General features: G+C 41.8%; 1 protein-coding gene across 1 annotated transcript in view; it reads left to right on the top strand.

Moving 5' to 3' along the window:
* NECTIN3 (nectin cell adhesion molecule 3) overlaps window positions 1–20,783 on the top strand; it is a 48,146-nt gene that overhangs the window by 22,007 nt on the left and 5,356 nt on the right. The window contains exons 3-6 of the mRNA XM_054163452.1: window positions 1,795–2,091; window positions 4,010–4,127; window positions 6,514–6,665; window positions 19,576–19,714. Coding sequence (XP_054019427.1) covers window positions 1,795–2,091; window positions 4,010–4,127; window positions 6,514–6,665; window positions 19,576–19,714 — 706 coding nt within the window. The remainder of the gene's footprint in view (window positions 1–1,794; window positions 2,092–4,009; window positions 4,128–6,513; window positions 6,666–19,575; window positions 19,715–20,783) is intronic.

Raw genomic sequence — 20,783 nt, 5'->3', positions numbered from 1 at the left:
ATTCTGTGGCCTGCACTTCTGCCTCCAAAGGCATAGAACCTTCAGGAGTTGTCCCTGCTTTGTGGTTAGTGAGGGCTAGACCACTGAGATGGATTCTGAAGCTTTGCAGTATGTAGTGATGGTTTCATTTCAGATGACCCTTGTAGCCTCATTAGATCAGATCAAAAGACAAGGATTATGTAATGGCAAACCTGCATCTTAAGATACTGATGATAGACATGGGCCACCCTAGACACTAAAACCTGGTTTTCATCTGAAGCATCAGGTAGTGTTTCTGACTTAGGCTGCAACTGGCAGATGGCTTGTACAGGGATGAAACATGTCTTAAATAAGGAAATGCATTGAAAAGCTTTCCAGTCTATGGCTTTCAACAGTAGACTTGTACATAGGATCTTGGCTTCCTTTTGAAAGGAAGTGTGTTTTCTCACCTCTACAATGGTGAGGTGAGCAGTGGGGCTTACAGGGCAATCAGGTCCTTCCATTGGTGGATTTCTTCAGTCTTGGATGTAGTGTTGAATTTTGGTGGTGTTTTCTTTGTTTTTGTTTTCCCTTACACCATGTCCCGAAGTGCTGTGTCCACATATTTCTTGACTACCTCCAGGGATGGTGATTCTACCACCTTCCTGGGTAACCTAATCAAAAGAATATGTATAGATAGAATTATGCTTATATATAGAAACAACATATTTGTATATCAACCATACAAAATGTATATAGAAATTACTTGCATTTGTGTACCTATTATATTTTATATATCATGTACATACACAGATAAGTTTTGCAGAGGTTAACCATCCAGCTCTGTGCCACTCAATTTAAGAAGGCTGTTGAGACACTTGAATGTGTCCAGAGAAGGACAATGAGGCTAGGGAGGGATTTGGAGCACAGCCCTGTGAGGAGAGACTGAGGGAGCTGGGGTTGCTTAGTCTGGAAAAGAGGAGGCTCAGGGGAGACCTTATTGCTGCCCACAGCTACCTGAAGGGAGGTTGTAGCCAGGTGGGGGTTGGTCTCTTCTCCCAGGCCATCAGCACCAGAACAAGTGGACACAGTCTCAAGCTGTGCCAGGGGAGGTTTAGGCTGGAGGTGAGGAGAAAGTTCTTCCGAGAAAGAGAGATTGGCCATTGGAATGTGCTGCCCAGGGAGGTGGTGGAGTCATTGTCCCCAGAGGTGTTCAAGAGGGGATTGGACATGGCACTTGAAACCATGGTTTAGTTACTCATGAGGTGTTGGGTGACAGGTTGGACTTGATGATCCCTGAGGTCTTTTCCAACCTCAATGATTCTATGATCCTTTTCATCATGGAATGATTTTTTGATGTACTGATCAGCAGGAGCTTAAACATCTTGATGTTGGTTGTTAAAACAGTGAATTTGGTAGCTTTGAAGTGACAAAAACTAACAGTATAGAGTAATACTTTTGAAGTGTTCTGCTGCTTGAAAGTGCAGCAGAATCTGAGCTTTCTGAAAAACTGAAGTTTTCATCCCAGCATCTTCAGCTGTCTCTGAGCCGTGGTAGCTGAGGTACTGTGCATGGGATGGCGAACTGAAGCGGGTTGGAGTTCTTTGTCAATGCGTTCAGTGTAGTGAAGGAGTGGAGTAACCTTCAAGTGGATGAGTGGACAAAGGTGAAAGATTTCAGCAGCTAGAAGCTGTCTTCTCTGCTGTGTGACATGGGCTTAATTCTGGGGTGTCTGGTTAGCATGGGCTTTTGCAAACAGTTAGATCTTGTTTGACTCTTCTATATAGCAGCGAAGATGTGGAGTCTTGTTTAAATTTGCTTCTCTTCCTCCCTTAGTTGAACCTGTCGTGAGCTTAATGAAAGGACCAAGCCCTCTCATAGATGGTGCCAATAGGACTGTAGCAGCCACTTGCACAGCAGCCACTGGAAAACCTGCTGCAGAGATCGACTGGGAAGGAGGTCTGGGTGAAATGGAATCCAGCTCTACTGTCTTTCCAAATGGAACAGTGACAGTTGTAAGCCAGTATGTGATTGTCCCTACGCGATTTGCAAGAGGAAGACTCATAACCTGCATTGTGAAGCACCCTGCTTTGGAAAAGGAGATAAGATACCCTCAGGTGTTGGACATACAGTGTAAGTATTTTGTAAGGTGGTTAACACTTGGTCTGTATCTTGTAAGCACCCTCTTTATCAGTGTATACCTTCTACAAGAAGCAGATGAGCGCTTAGGGGGGAAAAAGGGGAAACTGAAACTACAGACATACAGGTGATAAGAGGTAGGAGAGTCTCTGTATTAAAATAACAAGAAAGAAAAAAATAAATCCAAAGCCAGAACACTACTACGTTGCTGGGGTTTGGTTTGGATATTGGCTCAAGGGTAAATATTATTATTCATGTTCATATTTAACAATGAAGGGATTATGGACAAAATACCAAACCCCATTTAGCCCTGAACTGTTGATAGTGCCTTGCAATTTCAGCTGTATTAAGAAAGGAATTCTAATGAAGATTCATGCTTGAGGTGACAAGTTGACAGTAAGCCCTCTGGGGGTCAGTAAGTTGTTTTCAAATTACTCACTAAGCTTTTCCCCCTCTAATTTGCATAAGGAAACAAGAATGTATTATATACATCACTAATACTTGTTTGTCAGCTTCAGATTGCTTGTGTAATGCAAACCTGTACCAGGCTTGCTTAACACATTTGGGCTTTACAACACATGAATGTGAAGCAAGAGGGCTCACAACCCTTCTTAGCTGAAAACAGTTAAGACAAATAAGCTGCCTTTTTTTTTTTCTTTTTGACTAAAGTCAGATATTTTCAGGTTTGTCCTTTGGTAGCCTGCCTTAAAATGGTTTAGTTGGCTGGGTGGTGTTGGATGATAGGTTGGACACGATGATCTTGAAGGTCTCTTCCAACCTGGTTTATTCTATTCTAAATCGTGGAAATCTCTCAATTCAAGTAAAAGAAGAGCAGTGGCTGAGAAAACTAAACTTTGCTATTACCCTTTGACTAGAATCTCTTGTGGGCTTCTTTTTGTTCTGTTTGGCAAAGAATCACTTAGCCAGGTGTAAAATAGTGATTAGTACTGGGTTTATTTTGTCACAGAGCCATTCCAACAGAAATGGAAGTAAAGGTTATTTGTTCCTATCAATCTTTACTTCCTACAGAAGTAAAGGTTATTTGTTCTTATCAATGGCAATGAAGTTCTTATTTGAAGTGCAATGGTCTTAAACTTGTTTTTGTGTGAGGGATGCTGAGGCATGTTTCAGAACTTCTAACATTGTGTAGGAGGACAGCAGGAAGGGAGAACTGGAGATTTTGTTTCTGTTCTCTACTGTTCCTTCAGTTCTGTCTTATGCTTTTTTTTATGCTGTCTTACAGCTTTTTTTAACTGCTCACCCATCCCTGCTGGAGGGGCCTTTATTAAATCATACTGGCACTTCTGTTCTCAGGATTCTTAATATTTCCTTAGGTCTCTCTGGCTTATCTGCAGTGGCCTTGGTTTTTAGAGCCATAACATCATGATTCCATATTATGATGCCAGTGGATAACTCTTAACCTCTTTTTAACTGATACCTGTGATTTGTGATTTCCTAATTACCTGGATTCCCAAAATGCTGATTGTGATCCTCTGCTGTGAAAAGTAGCTCTCAATTACTATTCCTCATTCCCAAAAGACCTTATTAAACTGATCCTATACTTCTGAAGCCCTCTCACTTTTCCCCAAGTGCTGTATGCTTACTAAAGGCACACAGAAGGACAGTTGCACTGGCAAAACAGCTATTCCTGATCTAATCTTCTGCTGCATATGGGTGTGTTGTGGCTTGGAGGGGCAGGGAGGGAAGGGGAGGAAACAAACCAACCCACCACCACCTGCTGCTCTGAGCAGAACTTGGATTATCACAGCAGAAAATACCTCTCTCCCTTGGAGACAAGACTGACACTGATTTTCAGAGAAAGTCATATTTATTTTCTTCAGTAATATTTTAAAACAGTTCTTGTTTGGAGAAACTACTGTGACTGTTGATAGGTTACTTTTTTTGTTGCCAGATGCCCCAGAGGTCTCAGTAACTGGCTATGATGGAAACTGGTTCATCGGAAGAGAGAATGTTCAGCTCAGATGTAATGCTGATGCAAACCCATTACCTATGGAATTCACATGGACCAGGTAAATACCTACCTAAAGGGACTTGCCACATGATGGAAATGGTGTCATCTCTTACCACAAACACCTGAGTATATGCTTCTGTTGGGTTGCAGTGCTGTTACCCAGCCTTTCAAAAGGAGTATGTATGGCATCCTGGCCTGTATCAGGAGCAGTGTGGCCAGCAGGAGCAGGGAAGTCATTCTGCCCTGTACTCAGCACTGCTCAGCCCACACCTTGAGTCCTGTGTCCAGTTCTGGGCCCCTCAGTGTAGGAAAGATATTGACTTGCTGGAATATGTCCAGAGAAAAGCAACAAAGCTGGGGAGGGGTTTGGAGCACAGCCCTGTGAGGAGAGGCTGAGGGAGCTGGGGTTGCTTAGCCTGGAGAAGAGGAGGCTCAGGGGAGACCTAATTACCATCTACAACTCCCTGAAGGGAGGTTGCAGCCAGGTGGGGATTGGTCTCTTCTCCCAGGCACCCAGCACCAGAACAAGAGGACACAGTCTCAAGCTGCGCCAGGGGAGGTTTAGGCTGGATGCTAGGAAGAAATTCTTCACAGGAAGAGAGATTTGCCATTGGAATGTGCTGCCCAGGGAGGTGGTGGAGTCACCATGACTGGAAGTCACAGAATCATAGAATCAATAAGGTTGGAAAAGACCTCAGAGATCAAGTCCAACCTGGCACCCGACATGTTCCTCATGACTAACTAAACCATAGCTTCAAGTGCCACATCCAGTCCTTTTTTGAACACCTCCAGGGATGGTGACTCCACCACCTCCCTGGGGAGCACATTCCAAGGGCCAATTACTCTTTCTGGGAAGAACTTTCTCCTCACCTCGAGTCTAAACTTCCCCTGGTGCAGCTTGAGACTGAGTCCTCTTGTTCTGTCACAGGTTGCCTGGTAGAAGAGACCAACCCCCACCTGGCTACAGCCTCCCTTCAGGGAGTTGTAGACAGCAAGAAGGTCTCCCCTGAGCCTCCTCTTCTCCAGGCTAAACAACCCCAGCTCCCTCAGCCTCTCCTCACAGGGCTGTGCTCCAGACCTCTCCCCAGCCTCATTGCCCTTCTCTGGACACATTCAAGAGTCTCAATATCCTTCTTAAACTGAGGGACCCAGAACTGGACACAGTACTCAAGGTGTGGCCTAACCAGTGCTGAGTACAGGGGCACAATGACTTCCCTGCTCCTGCTGGCCACACTTTTTTTGATGCAGAAACAGATAAACCAAACCCAATTCTATGCAAAAGAAGGGTGTCTTGAGTGTATGAATGAGTAGCTACATCGAAATAGTGTGCTAACTTACTGGTTTCACAAAATAATAGCTTTTTGATCTACCACACCAGGAAACCTTGCTCCCTTGGAAGCAAAGGTGACATTGTATTTGCTAGGATAGACATATTTTCTTGGTCAATAATATTTAAAAGTGTTGCATATATGAGAGTTTGGTTAGGATGTGGCTTTCAAACCAATGGACTGTTTTATGAGGCTTTAAAAAATATTTCTGGTGCAGTGAATTAAGGAGCACATGCTTAATAACTTCTATTAGCTTTATATGGCTGAAGCAGTTCTGGGCAGCAATTGTTGTCAGCAAAGCAATGAGAGTGTTGTCTTCAACCTGTGTTTGTTGGAGGTCCCATTTGCTGTTAATTGTTTGGGGTTTTATTTTTCCATTTGAATACCTATTTGAATGTCTTGGGGTGTTTTGTGTTAAATACCACTTGTAAAATCATGCTTTCTAAATGCTTCTAAGATGCTGAGCCCCTGTGATCACTGCTTTGAATATTGACTTAGTCTTGCTTAGCTGTTAATAGATACTTGGATGAAAGCACAGTGGAATTCGATGGCATGAAATTACACAGGGCTTGAGTGAGGTTTGGGGCTTGCATTCTCAAATGTATCCCCAAGCACCACATTCCATTTCCGTGCTGTAAATTGGATGGAAAAGTGATGGGGATGAGAAAAGGCAGATGAAGAGGGAAGAAACTGCCTGAACTCTTGTTCAGAAATGCTAGTCAGTGTGCTGTAAACTAAATGTATCCCGACAGGACATTTATTGTCATGACTCAACTGGATGTGAAAGAACAGACAGATAATCCTGACAACAATACAAAGTGCTTCTTAGTCTGACTTAGTTTTTAGAGCTTGGCTTGGATTGTTCCTCCAAGTTCTATTAAGATAATGTTTTTCTTAGTTGTAATAATGGTCATCTGTAGACTGCTTGCTAGTGCCAGCACATTTGGAATTGAAAGGATCTGGCACAGAAACCAAATCCTAAATATTCAAGTACTCACTGAGAATATCTGATGAGAGCCCACTGATGGTGTCAGAGCACAGGCAAGAAATTTCTCTAGACTATACAAGACATGATATTTAAACTAGTTAGAATTAAAACTCCCTGTTTTGCTTCAGATTGGATGGACACTGGCCTGAAGGATTGCTCTCTGTCAACAACACTCTGCAGTTCAGCAGCCCATTGACTTACAACTACACTGGGACTTACATCTGTAAGGTGACCAATTCCCTTGGTCAGAGAAGTGATCAGAAGACTATCTACATTCTAGGTATGTCTGTCTTCTCAGCAAAGACAGGAGGCTAGTTTGGGGGTTTGTTGGTCAGTGGTTGAAATAACGAACTGAGCAGCAAGTTGATGCATAAAATATTTGTGCCCTTTAATTGTGTGAGAAGCTATTGAAAGCATGGATTTGAAAGCTGCACTAGAACCTGGGATTAAACTGACTCTTCAATAACAGCAATGCAGAGCGAAAATTCTGCTTCTGAAATTACTCCTTTCTCTTGCTAGGTGAATTTTGTAAGTGTTAACCTGCACTTTCCAAGACATTGACTGCAATAAACTGTATCTTGTTTATAATACATTTTTTTAAACAGGGGAGCAGCTACATTTAGAGAAGTCAGAGATCCTCTGCTTTAAGGAGGGTAGGATTATGTTACAGGTGTGTGGTGTGCTCCATGTACTCATCACCTTTGCTTAGGATGCAGATAACCCAGAGATTATAAAGTTGTGTTCTCATACAAAACTCTTCCTGATTTGCTTAGACAGACTTGAGTCTGTTTAGCACCATGGCTGCTGAGAAACATCTCCATAGGTATCAACCCAGTATACACCCTGACCTTTGTGAAGGAGCAGCATGACAGAGTGTATGTGAATGGTGCTGTACATGTACCAGAAAGCTCTCTGGATCTCCAGAATGGAAAGGGAGTGGTACAGCATAACCTCAGCTACCTGGAGACCATACATGGTCATGATTCTACACATTCTAGGCACTGGTAAAAACAAATGCTTCAGCTGACATAAATTTCAGTTGTTAAAAGCTTTATTACTCTTGGGAGTGTGTAGCAGGACCAACATTTTTTTAGGCAGCTCAGAATTAGTCTGGTGCTATATTGGGTTTGATGATCTCAAAGGTCTTTTCCAGCCTGGTTAATTCTATTCTATTCTGTATCACTACAGCTGATCAGTTTAACATTGAGACCAGCATCCTGCACCCTGGTCTAGGTGCTTTAGAGAAGATTATACCAAACTGATTAAAAGCACTGTGTGTCAACTTCTAGTATATAGGAGACTTGATTAAAATGAGAGAGGTGAGGCCATCAAAGTTATAGCACCTGTATTGTTTACAGAAATTAATATTTAGCACATGCATTGTAACTCTTCAGAACAACTTTTCAGTCTGATGTCTCTCTTAATAACTGAAATGCACTTAAAATGGTTCAGGATGGTTGACTGAAACAGAAAAAGTGTCCATCTTAAATAACAATCATTCAGGGTACTCCACAGAGACAATGTAGAGACTGATGTGAGGAGCACAGAAAATAAGACTGAAGTAGTAAACTTGAAGTTAAACTGCTTATCAGCTTAATATTTGACTTGACATCTAGTAATGGTGAACATGGCACTGCTGTGCTGTAGAGGAATCATTTAATTAGCTTATTTTTCTGTCTTAGCTCTTTTCCACTCTATAAACCTTGGCAAAAACATAGTGAGGCTTGGAAGCTATCAGACAAAGCTGTATGATCATGCTGTCTTTTGGGTTTTAATTATGAAGCTGTCAAAGAGCATTTATAAAGTTAATGTTTCTGAGTAGTCATGATGTTGGTAGAGAAAACAAATATGAAGTTGGAATGTGGTGGAATTGGAATGTAAGCTTAGGAAAAATGCTTTTGTTCCTCATACACATTGTTGAAAAAGGAAGCTCTGTTTTTAATTGTTCTTAATACTCTTGAAGTGGACTAGGGAAATGGAAGTAGCTGACAAAGGACTATCTGATAGATTGGCCAGCTTTTAGTGATGGGAGGTGATACATGGATATCTGGCTAGTGAAATACTATTGTGATGTTTGAAGCTATTGACTCTCTTTTAATATTGGTTATAAGACACAGATACTTTTGCTACCTCTTACTTGATCATTATTAACCAGGTTAAATTTGGTTCGGTACTTGGCTAGTAATAAGGAGTCATGCTTCTCGTGGAGTTCAGAGGTGATCAAGTGTTGTTGAAGTTCCTGTCTTAGTCCTGCAGCAGCAGGCTTTCCAAAAGAAGCTGTCAGCTTGACACGTGAAGCAGTTAGTCCTGTAATCTAGGCCTGCTCAGGGTTTTACAGGTGAAATTGAGCTTTATTTCTTGCCTTGGTGTTCTTTCACCTTCATAGTGCTTACTGAGGCCTCCTCTATCCATTTGCAAGAGAGGTGAACATGAGCCTCACATTCAGATGGGAACATACATGCTTGTTGCTTCTGTAATCTTTTCAAATGTCTACCTTTTGGAAGAGTCCACTTTTTGTCCACGGTGAAGCCACTGTTTGTTAGCTGGCCAGCCCCGCAGCTCTAGAGAGATTCAACTTGTAAAGGCAGAATCACTTCATCTAGGGTGGCTGCTGTCAGGGCACCTGATCATTACTTTTGTTTCTCACTATGTAGATGTCTCTTCTGAGAGTGTGTTGTGAATTCAGGCACTCTTGCATTTTCTGAAGTGTATATTGGAAGGGATGTTGATAAATCACATAGTTCCTGTCCCAGGATACCTAGACCTTGCATGCTGCCTGGTATAGCAGGGTTGGAACTTTCAGCGCTGTTCCTGAACATTCCTTGCAAGCTTGAGATTATGCTCATGATCACAGCTTTTCTCTTGTGTCCCAAGGAAATGCCAACATGTTTCACTTGGTGCCTGGAAATCCCCACTAGAAACTGCTGAAGTGCAGCTAACTTCGGAAACGGATGATTGACTCTTGAGGAAGAAAGTGTTTGTTCAGGTTGATACCAACCTTGCATTGATCAGGCTTCCAAAATAAGGGGAAGCAAACTGAACATGATCCAAAGGGAAACTCCAGTATGGAACCTGTGTAGGCAGGACTTTGTGGGGAGAGGGTTAAACAGTGTCCTCACTGACTAGGTGACTTTAGAGTGGGAATAGTTGAAGAAACAAAGATGCATTTGCAAATCAGACATTTAGAAAGCCTCTTCCATGCAAAGCCTGCTTTTCCTGCTGTTGCTGTAAGGCAGTTGCAAAATCAGCTTTTGAGCAGCTGAAAGTAAGGGCTGTTTGTATAATGCTCAGCCATATAACTATCAAGTACTTGAATTGTTAGAGTGCTGTATTTCCCTTAGATGCTGTAACTGCAGGGTAAGAAGCAGAGGTAAACATGGCCCTGTGATACGTATGCAGGCAGATGCCTGCCATCAAATGAGGACTGCCAACACCACCCTGCATTTTGGAATGCAAGTAACTAATGGTAGATCCTTCTCTTGCAGAAGGCAAAGGAAAGGATATGGGAGTCAAAGCATGGATCTTGAATTGTGTGGGGTTTGTGCTCTATTTCTTAAATGAAGAGAACTAGATTTTATTGTGGTGCTTGAAGCCATGTGGGCTTTGCCTATATTAAGGCACAGAAACCAGCCAAGGCTTTCCTTTCCAAAACATTTTCTGTAATGCTCAAATGATAAATTTTAGTGAAAGGAGATGTGGTTTAGTATGGAGTTTTCTTCTTACTGTTCACCCTGACACAGTGGGCTGCATCCAAAATGGTTTGTAGTTTAACAGTCCTGTGTTGTGTAGCTGATTTTTACAGTGCTGTACATGTTGCTACCAAAACTTAAGACTTTGGAGCTAGTTTTCAGATTCTAAGTATAATCCATCCATCTCTTTTCCCATTGAACTTTCTCATTGGCCTTTCACTGCTGCAGAAGCAAAGATGGATGCTGGACATCTGAAGGAGTCTACTGCACGGGGTTTGAGGAGAGGCAGTGCAGTGTCTGGAGACGGGAGCTGTGTCACAGTCTGATGTCTCTACTGAACGTCAGTGTAGAAACTCATGTGCCCAAAATAAGTTGGTTGCACTGCAAGAACTGGGAGAACTGTGTCAAAAAGAGTCAGTAAAAATACCAGAGTTAAGCTGTTTAAAGTTGCTGCTTGTTTTCATGGGAAATGTGTGGAATACAAGTAATACAGGGACAACTAAGCCTTGTGTACAAGGACTACAGTGGTATTAGAGCTTCATTTGAAGTAAAGAGCAATTCTTGCTTTTCTGGATAGGAAACTATCAAGACTCATGTCAGGAAATGTAGTTTTGCTTTCTTGAGTTTTCTCCTATCCTATTTTAATGAGGATGGTAGATATGTAATAGTAGAAGGAATTGTTTGTGGGTCTTCAGTTATCATTACTACAGAATGCATGTAATAAGGATTTGAACAGGGCCCAGAACATAGCAAGAAACAAAAACACAGATCCTAACCCCACACTTCTGAAGAAGTTCTGCCACTTTTGACTTCTGACTTCCTGTCCTGCAGATGTCATGGTTTGTGCACCAAGCTTATGTTGGTGAAAGATGAAAGCTATTAAGGTTGTAAGTAAAATGTTAGAGGAAATGGATGCTTTTGAATAAAGTATATTTGAAGCAACTCAATGATGTGCTTAATGTTTTGTGGGAAGCAAGACAGAAGAGGCATTTTCTTAATTTGGAAGGTAGTGCTTGAGATGTGATTTGCAAGCAAAGTGTTAGGAAGTGGAGGTAAGGATCTCTGGCATTCCTGGTCTTCATGTTATTTTCCATTTGGGAGCTTGCTTGGTGCAGGAAGTACCATAACAAAAGGTTAAACAAATAAATCTACTTTTCCATTGAGAAATCCTAGGATCACACCAGAAATTAACTTCCCATGTTCCTCTTCAAAGGCCAGTTACAGCTAAGGAGGGGTGCTTTTAATTTTGTCACTCTTCAGCAATAAAAGGTACTGGCAGAAATACAGAGGTATTCTTGGCTTTGTATTCTAGGACTGCATATAGACACTGAATTCATACTACATTTGCAATGAATTTAAGATCAGAATGTTCATTAATGCTTGGAGATAATGCAGCTGCACAACCTGAACAACTGGTGAATGAAACAGAAGTTTTTAAGGGGAAAAACTTCTAAAACACTGATACTTTGATGCATTGATAATGGAGTGTAATTGCCAGTGTTTATTTCACATATCTGATGGTTACATTTGCCAGAATGCAAATATTATATCCTTGTGAATGTGTGGTTATTTTTGTTGTGGGTGTAGAGGATGGAACTGGAAGCCTCAGAATGAAACAAATAAAACAATTACAAAGCCAGTTTAAAAACCCCAGAGAGTGTAGCCTGAAAGAAGATATTGCTGGTGCTTTCTGAACTTGTATTTTAAGCTAACAAATCTTCTCTAAAGCAAAAATGTTTTTCAAGGAAGAGGATTTTGAGTTTAACTTCCTGATCTATGGATTTGTGGGACATGGGAACCCTGGTAAACTTGGATTCCTTAATCTCTGCTTCTTTGTTAAATTGTTAAACTCACCCTAAATCAGTTTTTACTAAAATCATCATCTGAACTCCTCTTGTTCATTTTGGTAGCGCATCTTCCTCCTTCAGCTTCCTGTCCTCTGTCAAATTAATTTCATTTATGTATATATACACACACCCCCCTCTCCTAACAAAACACCACACTTACATAGTCAAGTCATAGAACTGTGTGCTTTGAAAATCTGTGTAAATCTTCCCCATTTAAATCAAGCTTAAAATGCTACATTCAGCAACGTGATGCCGCCTGAGGTGTGGCTTGTAGTGACCGTGACAAATGTGGCAATTCTGTCTCTGTGAGAGAACTGTATGGCTGTCTCTGAGAAGGAACATTACATTGGATTTATGAAGCTTTAAAGTTAGCATCTGTCAAATAACTGGAACCTTGACAAATCTCCAGTCTTATCTGTTTTACTTTGTGGTGGTACATTTAGGGTGCCTCTGTGATGTGGTAGTAGTGGTTCTCGTTGCCCTGCATAACCTGACACGAAGTTAGCTGCTACTTTATCCTGAGGAGTGAATGTGGAACACTTTTGCGTGTAAGGGATCAAATTGCTTAGGAAGAATGCATAGAAATAATTTTTACTTCAAATGTTTTGGTGGTTTTTCATTGTTTTGTAGTCCTGATTGCTCCTTGCTCAATGTGTTATTTTGAGATTAATACAACCCATTTTTAACCATGCTTCTTTCACTAATCCCAAGGTGAAGCCGAGTAAGTTGTGTTAATGCAACGTTTTTATGGAGAGAACAGCTTAAAAATCAGTAGTTCATGTGCTGCTGACTGAGCACACAACTCATAGTTTTTCATTCTTCTGTGCCCTGAAAAATTTCTCAAGTGGGAACTAAATATGACATAATTTGACACTGGGGCATAATCAGTTGATTTGATCCAGTATTCCTAACTGCTGGCTGGGGCATAATCAATTAATTTGATCCAGTATTCCTAACTGCTGGCTGGGGCATAATCAGTTGACTTGATCCAGTATTCCTAACTGCTGGCTGGAAAAAGAGAGGTCTGCTTTGCGTTATTCCTAACAGCATTCTTCCATGGGGGAGGTAAATAATGAACTCTGGACAGTGGACCTCTGAGCAGAAAAAGCTGCATCTCCTCCTTGGAGCAGGGCAAGGTGTCTACCTAAAGGTTATTTATTTCATTGTTCTCCCCATACTTCCTGTCCTGCTGCAGCTTGGCTCAAACCCACACGTAATGAGGCTGGTTCAAAGCTTGTGAAGAGCGTGATACTTCTTGAAATGCCATGAACTTGAGAATGAAAAACTATTCTTGTAGAACACACCCATCAACTTTGCTTTCTTATAAACCCTTAACTGATTTAGCTTGCATTGACATTCTTGTGCCTTTTCTGTGTCTTGTCTACTTCTTTGCTCTTTCCATTAGATCCTCCTACTACTACCACTCGGCTGCCCACGGTTCCCTGGCATCCTTCGACCGATGGCATCACAGGTTTAGCAACAGAGCCTAGAATAATAGAGTTCCCAACAGCCACCTTGCCAGCCATGCAGGAAGACTCTTGGGGCACTGTCATCGGTAGCGCGGTGGGTGGGGCTCTCTTCCTGATACTGGCCAGTGTTCTGGTTGGAGTTATCTGCTATAGGAGAAGACGGACGTTCCGTGGCGACTACTTTGCTAAGAACTACATCCCGCCATCAGACATGCAGAAAGAGTCTCAGATAGATGTCCTGCAGTCAGATGATGCGGACTCTTACCCTGACAGTCTAAAAAAAGAGATAAAGCATCCCATGAACAGCTTAATCTCTAAAGATTATTTAGAAGAATTTGAAAAGCCAGACTGGAACAACCTAGACAATATTAACAGGTACCAGGAACGTTATGAGAGACCCATGGATTACTACGAAGGTGGAACCTTGGGAATGAAGTACATGGGTGGTGAATGTTTCGATGACAATGAAGAAGACTTTGTTTCTCACATAGATGGCTCAGTAATATCTCGGAGGGAGTGGTATGTGTAGTGACCACTGGAAACCAAGCATACCTGCAGTTCCTGTCACGGGCTGGTCGCTTTCAGATTGTTTATACTTAAACACAGGAGCAGGAAGACACTTTTTGAAACTTGACATTGGTTTGGTTGGTTTTTTTGGGTTGTTTTCTTTTGGTTTTTTTATATTGGGACTCAACACAAAATACTGAATCTGGGGAAAATGTATTGGAGCTGCTTTTTTTTTTTCCTTTCTCTTTTTTTTTTTTCCCTATGCTGTACTACTGTTTACGGTTTGAGTCTTCATGCAGAGTGCTTACCTTGGTCTGTGTCAGAGGTTCAAAAGGCTAAATTAAAGTTGCCATTCAAAAAAATTGTTGAAGAATCCAAAGTGGGTGTCTTTGCTCTCTGATTTCAAAAGGAGTTTACCTAAGGCAAGGATAAAATAGAATCCTCTGGGTCATTTACTTTGCAGATTAAGTGAATTAGTCCAGTCTAGATACCATCCAGGGTAAACTCAGCGCTTCTGTATAGCAAATACTTCACCAATTAAAATGAGTTACAGCAGATTCAAAGCTTTATTTTTAGTTCTTTCTGCACAAAAGTGAATACCTCTTAGCATTTTAATGAGCCTTCTTGTACTGAAGTCGTTGCACTGAAACTAACTTAGGAACAAGAGTTTGAGAAGTAACTGTGTGACCAGGTCAAAGGCTTGTCACCGAATCAGATGAAACATTATTTTTGTAGTCACTGGTTTCCAAAGCTTATGCCGGTGTCTGCACATATACCTACAGTAGGATATTTTGTCAAACCTGTAATCAGGAGGGTGTCAAAGCTCATTAATGGTTACAAGACTCTTTGCAAGTGAGCAGGGTATAATTTGAGACCAGTTTCTGAGGCTTTGTGGGAATCTTGCCACTGAATTTGAAACCTGGAGAACTGACATAAGTAAGAAGAAAACTAATAGCTTTTGAAGCTGGAGGCTAATGCCAGTTTCCTTGTTTTTCCCAGGTACCACTAAACATAAAGCATGCTAAGAGTTGTCAGAGCTTTTGCTTTGTTTTACCACCAGAAGCTAAAACACCGATTTTCTGCCGTTTCTGAATAAGTTAAGAGTTGTTGCTTTGAAGACAGTGACTGGAATTTCGCGTTATTAGTAGGGAAGTGAACACTTGCATTGCTACTTCATCTACTGAAACACCTTGCAGTGGTTTTGGAGGAGCCTAGATGTGTTGTGCAGTCTTGGTACCGCAGTGGGTTTGTTTTCCCTTCAAAGAATCAATACTGGTTTAACAACAGGTTTTTGCTCTTTCAAATGACATTGGGTGCGTTCAGTGTAGGGCACCTTGCTTGCCATCTGAAGCAGTTCTACTTTGCCTTGAGCAGGTTCACCAAGCTAATTCTGCCAAACGTGCAGGGAGGAATGAAATCACTTGGGATGGATTACAGAAGAATGATAAGTTCCTAATTAGAATAGTAGGTCCCTTTGAACTGCCAATTTTACATGTTTAGCTCAAGAAAATGAAGCTGATCAGTGTTTGAAGCTATTAGTATTTGAAACCCGGGAAGGGGAAACATCTCTGCTAACTCTAAAATGAAACAGGCTACCTGATTACAATGGTTTCATGAGCATTCAAGCTGCAAGTTCTTTTCTATTCTTATCTTTTGGTAGCTTACAGCATTTAGAGCTTGACAAAAATGGTTGTATTAAGCACTGTGGTTGCACATGACTGCATGCCTTTGAAAAGGATTAAGACAACAGCTTCATTTGAAATTCAAGTGGAAAAGCATCCCTAAACAACTCGAGGTCCATGTTTAGATTGGTGGGGTACCAATACATTACTGACCAAAGTCTCAAAGAACAACAGCAGATGACATTGTGTGTATCTGTAGTTTGAGTGCAAAATACAAGGGAAGGAGTCAAATTTCTAGCAGAAGGTTCTGATACAAACTGTTTCTGGAATAAAGAGATCCTAAGTCTCTTCAGATAATAAAATGCTTAATATATCATCTTTAAAAGATGGTGTTACTTGGAAATAAACATAACTAGAAACCTGTTTTCCACATGGGATATCTTGTTTCTGTCTCTGTGGATTTCTTTTTGGTTTGGATTTTTAAAATATATATATATATATATTTAATTCCTCTGGGTTAAGAACTTGAAATGTTCTTGAAGTTGGTAGTAGGGGTAGGGCTCCTGCGTGTTGCAATGTTTTGTACGTTCTGTCTGCTGTAAAAAGAAATGATTGTAAGTACAAATGGCTTTTGTGTGAATAAACTTTTTCTTATGATCTGGAACATAGACAGTGGTCAAGAAATGTTTGACAGGTGTGTCCTTGAAGCTGGAAAAAGCCAGAGGCTCAGTTGAATAAGCTGAAGTGTGGAAGGAGGACTTCTTAGCCTTTCCTCTTGGACACCCTGAGCTTCTAAAACAAGTGTCTTCAGAAACTTAACTTTTTCAAGTCTGAACCTTGAGGAAGATGGGTAGGGATAGTTGCTGTCCACATAGACTCACTGCAAGCACAGCTGGCACACTAGAGAGAATTCATGTTCTCAAAAAACCCAAACATAAATATTTGGGGCTTTTGTTTTCAGTTGCTGTAGCTCTGCTTTACCTGTGTTTCTTGCAGTTTATCTGTGGTCATCTGTGCTGGTTAACAAGCTGTGTAGCTGGCACCATGTATCTTGGTGTTCTCTCACTTATTCAGCTTGGCATGGTGGTCTGGGCTTCTGATTGTTCCTCAGGTTAGACTGAGAGATTTGGGGTTTTTTGTGACTGCTTTTTTTGCAGACTAAAAGCAAATTACACAAGGCCTGGGATAATTGCACTTGAGTTCCTGTACGTTGCAGCACTTGCTGTGACGCTGCCTTTTTTCCCCTGGTGTTGAGAGGTACATGGATGGCTCTTACCATCTCATCCAAAATGGGATTTGCTTGTTCAGCTCTCATTGGAACTAAAATACTTTATGATGTTTGAAAACTGAAAGCAGAATCTTGCAGGGGGCTGGGGGTGAAAGGCACTGTAGAGTTAGCACAGTTTGAAACAATAAGGAAACTCTTCTGTGTAATCACAAGACCAAAGCATCTCCATGAATTCTGGACCTAAGAGCATACAGAACTTGTGCAAGGCATTTGACACTGTCCAACATGATGTGCTTGTTTCTAAATGGGAGGCACATGGATATGACCGATGGACTGCTCAGTGGGTAAGGAGTTGGCTGGATGGCTGCACTTAAAACAGTTGTGGCCAAGGGCTCAGTGTCCAAGTGTGACTGGTAACGAGTGGTGCTCCTCAGGAGCTGGTACTGGGACCAGTGCTGTCTTTGCCAGTGACATGGACAATGGGATTGAGGCACCCTCAGTAAGTTGTATGCTGTGACTGACACACCAGACGGAAGGGATGTTATCCAGAGGGACCTTGGCAGCCTGGAGAGTTGGTCTAGCCCCATATGAAGTTCAAGAAGGTCAAGTGCAAGATAATCCTCTACAGGCAATCCCATGTGCAAATACAGGCTGGGCAATGACTGGATTGAGAGCAGCCCTGTGGAGGAGGACTTGAGGATGTTGGTGGATGAAAAACAGAATATGATCCTGCCTGGGTACCCTGTTCAGCTCTGGATTCCCCAGCATAAGAAGAACACGAACCCGCTTACATGGGTCCAGAAAGCGGCCATGAAGATGTCTGGGGGCTAGAGCCGCTTTCTTATGAGGACAGGCTGAGAGAGTTGCATCTCTTCAGCCTGGAGAAGTCTCCAGGGAGACCTTGGAGTAGCCTTCCAGTACCTGAAAGGGGCTAAATGAGAGCTGGGGAGGGACTTCTTATCGGGAAGTGTAGTGATAGGTGAGGGGCATCAGTTTCAAACTGGAGGAGGGAAGATTTACATCAGGTATTGGGATGAAATTCTTTCCTGGGAGTGTGGTGAGAAACTGGAACAGGTTGCCCAGGGAGGTTGTGAATGCCCCCTCCCTAGAGCTGTTCTGTGCCAGGCTGGATGAGGCCTTGAGCAACCTGGCCTAGTGGGAGGTACCCCTGCCCATGCCATGTTGGGATGATCTTTGAGGTCCCAATCTAAACCATTTTGTGATTCTGGATTAGCTACCTGCAATTTTCTCACTTCAGAGGACCCTCAGTGTAAAATCACCTTAAACCAGCTACAGTGCAGTGTTTCAGTGAGCCCTCCACTCACTGATGTGTCCCTCCTTCAGAAGAACCTAGGACTCCTACCTTGTGTCTGACATACGAGTGGAGCTTTGTGAAATGGAACAGTGACCACTGACAGTGGCATGCTGTGTTCATCTTTTGGAGTGCATTAGTTTTACTGCAAGTTACTAATCTATGACTTTATGACTTCATGCCTTAATTTAGGTGATTTTTGTGAGCTGTTAAATTTGATATTTGTTTAAGCTACTTAAACCTACCTGCGTGAGTGATCCTGGGGAACATTGCTGTCAGGTCTTCTGTAGCAGTGGGAGGACAGTAGTCCCTTTATCGGGATGGAATTAAGATGGTTTGGTTTGTTCTCTAAATCAGAGATACAAAGAATACTTTGTCTAGCCAAACAGCAATGGTATTAGGAGTAATCAGTAAAACATGCTGCATAGTTTGGGGGCTTGGCCTAGGAATAGAATATAGAGCTGAAGAGGGTTCTAAAATGTTCTCTGGTCAGAGACCGAATAGAGGATGCTTGTGTCATGCTGGAGAAGCAGAGAATCATTTCTGTGGGAAAATAACAAGCCAACTGCATTGGAAATGTTACTAATATAGAACTATATGAATTTTAAATACCCTTGCTGTTACCCTTCTGCCCCAGTAGCTAATGTCAGCAGAGCATTAGTTCTGTATGCTACCATCTCAAAGTTTTAGTCAAGCTCATGTGAATTACTCCAGTTGTGCAATGTTTTGATAAGTATGTAAATGCAGGTTGGAGACACTCAGATGAATGATGCTGAGCTGAAGCATGCTAGCAGGCTTCACAGTTTGGAGACGTAAACCTGACTGAATTCCTGACATAGTGAAACAGATGACCTTTAAAGACTGAAAAGTGCCTTAATGCAGAATGAGAGCTGCTTTAACATCAGATTTGACAATGCTAAGGTCAAAAGGAAAATACTTCCCCCATGAAAAAGAGCTTTTCCTCCTGCTTTGTTAACATTTATTTGTAGAAGTGATTGTTTCATGCAGCTTGAAGTATGAAGTCCTGGTGATGCTAGATGATCTTAGGGGTTGCTGTGATAAGTGTAAGCAAAGTATAAGTAAGTTTGTGTGTTCATTGCTCCTAGCAGTACATCTTTTCCCCCCTGATTTTAAGATTTCCCTCTTTTTCTTTCTGCAGACTTAAGTGGCTTGCCAATAAAGCCATAGCTGTCTAGCTTGTTAACACCTGGTTTGCTCATATAAGTGCAAAGCATGTGTTCTGTAGCTTCATCTTGCCCTGAAATTGGAAGCAAAAGCATGGGGTTACTACTTACTGAAAGCACTCAGTGGCCCTTTGGAAATGATGTTGATGAGCTCTCTTCTTGCAGACAGTTTGAGTCACTGAAGCCAATGCTGCCAGACTGCTAGTACAGGACAGGGTTTTGTTTGGTCACAGAGGCAAGAAACGTTTCTCAGACCAGTGCTGAAGTAGCTTATCTGAGTTTTAAAAGTATGTGAACTTCTGAAAGGTGTCATCTATGCTATCACATTGCAGATGTGCCATTTAAGCAGACCTCTTCTGTTGCCGTAGCAGGGGCTGTGATTGGAGCAGTCCTTGCTCTCTTTATCATTACCATCTTTGTGACAGTGCTGCTGACTCCACGGAAGAAAAGGCCGTCCTATCTTGACAAAGTGTGAGTATCTGTTGGGTGGGTTTGGTTTCAGTTTGCTTGGCTTGAGTGTTTTCATTGAGAGTTTGTTCTATGCAGGAATTTCAAGGTTTGAGTTCCCTCAGCAGCTGTTCTGCTGTCGGTTTCAGAATATTTTAAGTGTGACATCTCTTGTATTTCTGGAAAAGAAATTGGGGAGCTGAGGGCAACTTCAGGGGTGACAGAATTCTTTATCTCTTCAGAAGTTACTTTAAAAGAACTGCTCATTGATTGAACTGGAGGGCAGGGGAGAGGGTCGACCTTGACAGATGCCACAGACTGCTAGCTTATCTTAACGGCAGGTCTTACAGGAGAACAAAGCAGCCATGCTCTGCAGAAGGGAAGGTCCACTGAGATTTATCCTGAGCTGTGTAAAGTGAAGCACACGCCTGTGGGTGCTTGCTTAGAAATAACTGACTTAAAAGTGCTTTCTGGAAGGCTGTTTGTTTCCTCAAGTCTCTGGCACAGATGTGATTTACTTTTTAAAGCAACCAATATGGTCAAACAAGAAGGAGCAAACAAAAAAACGTCTGAAAGGATTTTGTCAGTTCAAGTGGATGGTGTCTAGACTCTGTTTGGAATAGGCATCCAAAGCAATGATGGCTTGGAATATCTCTAAATATGAGTTGTTTCACACATGCTGTATACAGTTAACACTTCAACTGAATGGGGAATGAAAATGTCTGTCGTGTCTGAATATACTTAATGAGGAGCAGAATAAAATAACTTAGCTGCAGATAAAATAAGGCTCAGCATTTGCATCTATTGAGCTAGCAAGATGAGTCAAGCATTTCTCTACAACATAACTCCTAACATGGTTAGAAGTACTGTTTTCTTGTTTTGCTTTTAATTTCTGTAGCTGAAGCACATTTACATGAGTAGTCTTAAGCACTGTAATTGTGTTATAACCATTTGCTTTCACTGAGAGAGTTACAATGCAGTAGCTTTGCATGTACTGACTGCAAAGCTTTCTCAAGGGCTTTTCAGAGAAATAATGTAGTAGTAACTGTGGCTCAGTGTACCTTATAACCTGGAAATGATGATAGATACCAGT

Source organism: Dryobates pubescens, chromosome 8 (genome assembly GCF_014839835.1).
Source record: "Dryobates pubescens isolate bDryPub1 chromosome 8, bDryPub1.pri, whole genome shotgun sequence".
In the NCBI taxonomy this organism is placed as follows: Eukaryota; Metazoa; Chordata; class Aves; order Piciformes; family Picidae; genus Dryobates; species Dryobates pubescens.
The sequence above is the reverse complement of the archived record's forward strand: the minus strand, read 5'-3'. Positions and strand labels throughout refer to the sequence as shown.